The sequence below is a fragment of the Vicia villosa genome, linkage group LG5 (genome assembly GCF_029867415.1).
Source record: "Vicia villosa cultivar HV-30 ecotype Madison, WI linkage group LG5, Vvil1.0, whole genome shotgun sequence".
Classification (NCBI taxonomy): Eukaryota; Viridiplantae; Streptophyta; class Magnoliopsida; order Fabales; family Fabaceae; genus Vicia; species Vicia villosa.
In genome coordinates, this window is record NC_081184.1 from 473,373 (window position 1) to 479,949 (window position 6,577).

Consider the following 6,577-nt stretch of genomic DNA (forward strand, 5'->3'; position numbering starts at 1 on the left):
ATAGAAACAACATGTGATGCCCTTTTAATTGTATGCATGTTATTACTTTGTGAATATATGTATTTTATTTTGGGTTAGAAAAGGGGTATTACACTTAGGTTCTCAAATTTTATACTAAGAAGTTCAAGTCTTGACATTCAAACTTTTGAGGTGCCTTCATGAGCAGTTTTGAGAGTCTCTCAGGCTTATTTGGCAATGCAACGTGTGTTGATGAGTCTAAAGATATTTTTGTCAACTCCATTGAATATGGCGTTGAGAGCTCATGAATTTTCATGTGATTCTTCATCTTCATCTTTAGACCAGTCATCTTTTGGCATAAGAGATTATGTGCCATCTTATGTAATAACCATTGGGGGTGTCCATCCTTTGATGATTGTCTTCTAAGTTTTGTTGTCCGTTGATTTGAGAAAGGCAACCATGCGAGCTTTACAATAATAATAGTTTATGCCATCTAGGATAGATGGCTAATTTACTGATCCCCCTTATTTAGAATTCTTCATTTTAAACAAAGTGTATAGATCCCTTAGAGCTCACCCAACTAAAATAGAGTGTCAACTCTTATGACAATTGAAATTTTGTTCGTCAATTGGAAAAATGTCAGACCTAATATTTGGGACAATGTGTATGAAAATATTAATGCATTAATAAATAAAAATCAAATAAGTAAAAATATACAAGGGATTGTTAACTCAGTTTGGTGCAAAGTCACTCCCTCTGAATATGAGACCCCTCTCACTTTCTTAAGCATTCTCCCAAGTGTTTGGATAGTTACATTATTTTGAGAATAAAGAAAACTAATTACCACTCAAAACAAACTCTATTCCTCTATATATGAATGTTACCAGCAAATAGAGTTTAACGACACAAAACTAACAACTAAAACAAAAGAACCGGTAAAACTTATGTCTTGCCTGTTGTCACAAGATCTGAGTCTTTACATGAAGAGATCCTCCTTAAATAGAAATAAAATCCAGCTGCAAAGCCCATTAGGGTTTGTATCGTTGCATGAAGCTGAAGCAAATCCAATGGCACAAGTAATTTTTCTTCATTAGTTTGATTTGTAATTTTTTATTTGATAAATCTTCAACAATCAGATTTGATCTCTTTAATACTTGAAAATTGATCTTTTAGGAAAATTTTCCTTTTTCTTAAAAGCTTATAAATTAGATAGAATAAGTATGGAAAACAAATCTGCACTAGGAGCGAGATTTACTCAACACAATCTGTGAAACATCTTACTCCACATGTTGTCTCCTTGTTTTGAGCTCACAAAGACATAATGTCTCAACGCATTGTCATGACATCTTGCTCCACATATCGTCTATTAAAATGATGTGAATCAAATGTAACAACAAACTTTCTCACTAATCTCTGTTAGTAATTGTTGTCAACTTTAACATTTTCTTCCTCATAGCCCATCTTACGATTTTGTTCGATGGTGAAAACTTGAAGGCTTGCATGCAAAGTTCCTTATTTTAAGTAAAAGATTAAATGTATATTATTTCCGGAGAAATAAAAATGTCTTTATTTGAATGAGCTACCTCAATTATGTAAGAACAATATAATCAATATATACAAGAATTACAGTTCGTTTTCCTCCTTATGAATCTTTGAAAAATAAAGGGTGATCACTTTAACTTTACTTATAGGTCAAATACAACATTACCTTTGTGATTCCTCCAAATCATACCCGACGAGACAATTTTAGTCCTTATAAAGTCTTGTTCAATCTTAGTCATATATATATATATATATATATATATATATATATATATATATATATATATAAAAGTTTTCATGCAATATTATAATAATTATATTTTCAAGGGAGTAGTTGATTTTAGAAAAAGAAAAACTTGTTGAGTAATGATGGACACCCCACACATGGATTACGTCTTAACAATCTCAATAAGATTACTTCTCTCCCATCTTTCATTTCAAACACCATAGTATAGTACTATCACTATTGAGTATGGATATGATTTTTTAGTGAAAGTAGTAACAAATTTCAGAGACAAAATAATTTAAAATTTGAAAACCGTATAAAAATACAATGTACTATGTAGAACAAACATTTTTTTTCTACTCCAAAGCTAGAAAAAGAAACCAATAAAACAACCTCAAACACTGTCTAGTGCCTCTCTCTATTCCCTACCTTGCTGCATTCCGGGAAGAAAAAAAATGGCTTTTACTCAAAAACTAGTGGATCTGACACAACACTCACTTCTATGTTGATGAAATCTTCCAACCCTTTTGAGTGTATAGTGTTTTGTTTCACAAAATGGCTCCAAGTTTAGATTTTTCCAAGTGGGGTTGGGTTAAAGAAGCTTCAAACTCAACTTCATCTTCAAAGAAAGGTAACCCTGTTGTTGTTACTATGGAGAATCCAAATTACTCAGTGCTTGAAATAAATGGTCCTGATTCAGCTTTTCAACCAGTTAACAAAGACAGAACCAAGAATGCTAAACAATTCACATGGGTTTTGCTTCTCAAAGCTCACAAAGCTGTAAATTGTGTTGCTTGGATTGGAAACTCTCTTTGTTCTTTGATAAGTTCTGTCAAAAAAAGACTCTTTTTTGGTGCTGTGGAGAGTGATGAGAGTGATAAATCTATGAAGGCAAAGTTGCTTTTTAGAGTGATTGTTGCTTTTCTGGTGATGGCTATGGCATTTCTTTTGTTTGAAATTGTTGCTCATTTCAAAGGTTTGTACTATTTTCACAACCATAATTTGCATGTTCCACAAACTTGGGAGATTAAAGGGTTGTTTCATGAGGTTTATGTTAAGTGGTTGGAGTTTAGGGTTGATTACATTGCACCACCAATTCAATACCTTTCAAATTTCTGCATAATTCTGTTCTTGATTCAGTCTATAGATAGAATGGTGTTGTGTCTTGGTTGCTTTTGGATCAAATTCAGAAAGATTAAACCTTTGGTTGTTGATGGAAATGTGGAAGATGATTTGGAAGGTTCAAATTATGGTTATCCTTTGGTGCTTGTTCAGATTCCTATGTGCAATGAGAAAGAGGTGAAACTTTTCTGTTCTTCATGGTTTTTGTGTACTTAGTTAGTACTTTTCTACTGTTTTTCACTTCTTGTTTTGAAAAGTAAAAGAATATTTTTTTGTCGGTGGTGACCTTAATCCAAAGTCAATAATTCATCAAGTGGCTCCTTTAAACATATTATGATGATAATTCATCTCTTTTCTTGTTCTGCGGCGATGAAAATTGATTTTGAATGAATTGATTCTGGCTAAACCTTTCTGGTTGTGCGGTGATGAAAATTGATTTTGAATGAATTGATTCTGGCTAAACGTGGTTTTGAGGGTCCAAAATTTAGTTGAACAGTGAATTTGAGACTAAAAATCAATTATAGTACTCTTTGTTACTTAGCATTTGATGTTATGGATTAGTCCTCTTTGTTTGCATTAATTAAGGATCATGATTCATGATGATGAGTTTGGTTTTCAATGTAGGTATATGAACAATCTATTTCTGCAGTCTGTCAACTTGATTGGCCGAAAGATCGGTTACTTGTTCAAGTTCTCGACGACTCTGATGATGAGAGCATACAATGGTTGATCAAAGGAGAAGTCGCAAAGTGGAGTCAGAAAGGCGTCAATATCATCTACCGTCATAGGAAGTATAGAACTGGTTATAAAGCAGGAAATCTCAAGTCCGCCATGAACTGTGATTATGTGAAGGATTACGAGTTTGTGGCAATTTTCGATGCCGATTTCCAACCGTGTCCTGATTTCCTCAAGCAAACCGTTCCACATTTTAAGGTTGTTTTGCATTTCTTGGTAGTTTCATAATCTATTTACCGGTTTCACGTTTTCATTTTTTCGAATTCTTGTTTTGCAGGGAAATCCTGAGTTGGCATTGGTTCAAGCTAGATGGACTTTTGTGAACAAGGATGAGAATTTACTCACAAGACTTCAAAACATTAATTTGTGTTTCCACTTTGAGGTTGAACAACAGGTTAATGGAATCTTCCTTAACTTTTTCGGTTTTAACGGTACTGCTGGTGTTTGGAGAGTAAAAGCACTTGAAGAATCCGGTGGCTGGCTCGAGCGAACAACCGTAGAAGACATGGATATAGCCGTCCGGGCTCATCTTAATGGCTGGAAATTTATCTATCTCAATGATGTAAAGGTAACCTTTCTAGAAAATTGATTTTGAATGAACTGATCCTGGAAATTTCACTTTGGTTGAAACCGAGTTTCAAGTAAAATCAATTTTGAGTCTTAATTTCTTTCACTTAACTTTGAACTGAACAAAACTGCTTTTAGGTACTTTGTGAGCTTCCTGAATCATATGAAGCTTATAAGAAACAACAACATCGATGGCATTCGGGTCCGATGCAACTCTTTCGTGTGTGCCTTCCAGCGATCATAACCTCTAAGGTAAAGCATTTTTCCTTCATTGTTTCGTATTACACAATTTTCGTCAAAAAACACAACCTAAACATGATTTGGTTTTCGTGTTGTTGCAGATCGCGTTCTGGAAGAAAACAAACCTTATACTTCTATTCTTTCTACTTAGAAAGCTAATCCTACCATTCTATTCTTTCACATTATTCTGCATCATTCTTCCATTAACAATGTTCGTCCCCGAAGCCGAGCTTCCTATTTGGGTTATTTGTTACATTCCTGTATTCATGTCATTCTTGAACATTCTTCCAGCCCCGAAATCCTTTCCCTTCATCGTCCCTTACCTACTTTTCGAGAACACTATGTCAGTAACCAAATTCAACGCAATGGTGTCCGGTTTGTTCCAGTTAGGAAGCTCGTACGAGTGGATCGTCACCAAGAAATCGGGTCGTTCGTCTGAGCCTGACCTATTAGCTGCTGAAGAACGCGATTCTAAGGCAATGAGTCTCCAACTTCACCGAGGGACTTCTGATAGTGGTCTTTCCGAACTTAACAAGATAAAGAAACTCCAAGAAACCGTTCCTGCGAAGAAAATGAACAAGATATATAAGAAAGAGCTCGCACTCGCATTCTTGTTGCTAACGGCCGCGATTAGGAGCCTGTTATCGTCGCAAGGAATGCATTTCTACTACTTATTATTTCAAGGCGTGGCGTTCTTGCTTGTAGGTTTGGACTTAATCGGAGAACAAATGAGCTAGAAGATCCGAAAAAATGTGTAAATTAGAAAATTGATCGTTATACTGTTAAATAATTGAAGACTCCGACCGATATAAATTTGCTGTGAGAAAGTTGGTTTTGGCAGTTAAAACGCGTAAAGCCGCCGCACGTCAAATCATAATAAGTTTGTTATTTTTTGAAGTGTCTGTCTTTATAGAAACTTTTCTGTTTTCTTTTGTCCTTTTTCTTACTCTTCTGATTTTCTTGTCTTTTAATTGTTGTCTTGTAAGATAACATGATTCATTTTATCTCTTCCACACTATTGTTCACATTTGGTTCATTTGTATATGTTGAATTACATGTAAGAATTTTTATTCGAACTCGTATTACCGTTGAGATATCAATGCATTCAAATCTTAACTGTCCAATTTTAATTGGACGGTTAGGACTCCAACTTGATAAAATATGTTTAAAATACTAAGAATGTTTGGTTCAACTGCTACGCCAGATACCTCGCATTAACAAACACATGTTAAGTCGAAATGATGATCGATCAATCAAGATCAAACTATATATGACAACAATATCATGTGCATGAGGGTACAAATCAGATGATTTAGAGAGAAATAATTCAATTATGTCTAATCTTATAAATTTGCTAACAAGTCCAAATCACATGTTATAAGCTCTCTAAAAGCTATAACATCAAGCAACTTGTGAATCACTTTTGAAATACTTTACCAACATACAACATAACATGATATTAATATGCTACAACTCCCAACAAACAAATGTGCTCACTTAATGTGAAGTTTAATGTTTATGGACCCAAATTTCATTTACATGCCACCAAGTACAAAGTGTAAACTTGAAACTTCTATGTCATGATCATAAAAACCTATGAAATACATATAAGATACTGGATATGACACAGATACATCGATATCAATAATAATTTTAAAAAAAATTGATTTGATATGATATCATGTATTTGTGATGTGTTGGTACCAGACATTGATGCATTTCAGACACTAAAACACGTCTTTATTTAGATGTGTCTGTTCGACGTAAAAAAAATCATATTCAACATGTTACTATATATTTCTTATTTTTGTTTTTGGTTAGATAGGGTTTAAGGTTACTTAGAATTGGTTTATGTATATGAGAAAACACATTGAGAACTAAGTACTTAGAATGGTAAAAGAAAATGTCGGCAGAGAGTAAAGTTTTTTAGGAAAGAAAATACTCAAAATGGTGCAAACATGAAATTGTTCACTAACTTGGAATTTGTGAGTTAAATTGTGCTAGTGTCCCACATTGGACCCAAATTGTTTTAATTAAAACCTTAGGCAAAACCAAAAATATTTATTATTTTAGAGTATATGTTGTCTATGGTAATAGTTGCTTCAATAATGGTAGGACACATAAACAGATACCTCTCAAGGGTTGTGGACCCTACTGCCTCCACAAAGTAATTTTATTTTATTTTTA

General features: G+C 33.8%; 1 protein-coding gene across 1 annotated transcript; it reads left to right on the forward strand.

The window, feature by feature from the left end:
* Nucleotides 1-1,931: 1,931 nt before the first annotated feature.
* LOC131601065 (probable xyloglucan glycosyltransferase 5) lies at nucleotides 1,932-5,466 on the forward strand. The gene is made up of 5 exons (XM_058872787.1): nucleotides 1,932-3,025; nucleotides 3,473-3,781; nucleotides 3,861-4,151; nucleotides 4,289-4,402; nucleotides 4,492-5,466. The coding sequence occupies exons 1-5, from the start codon at nucleotides 2,282-2,284 to the stop codon at nucleotides 5,125-5,127; spliced, it is 2,094 nt and encodes a 697-aa protein (XP_058728770.1). The 5' UTR covers nucleotides 1,932-2,281; the 3' UTR covers nucleotides 5,128-5,466.
* Nucleotides 5,467-6,577: the final 1,111 nt, after the last annotated feature.

Coding starts and splice junctions, on each gene's coding strand:
- LOC131601065 (XM_058872787.1), top strand. CDS start 2,282: ATGGCTCCAAGTTTAGATTTTTCCAAGTGGGGTTGGGTTAAAGAAGCT. Junction 3,782..3,860: donor AAACCGTTCCACATTTTAAG/GTTGTTTTGCAT, acceptor CTTGTTTTGCAG/GGAAATCCTGAGTTGGCATT. Junction 4,152..4,288: donor TCTATCTCAATGATGTAAAG/GTAACCTTTCTA, acceptor AACTGCTTTTAG/GTACTTTGTGAGCTTCCTGA.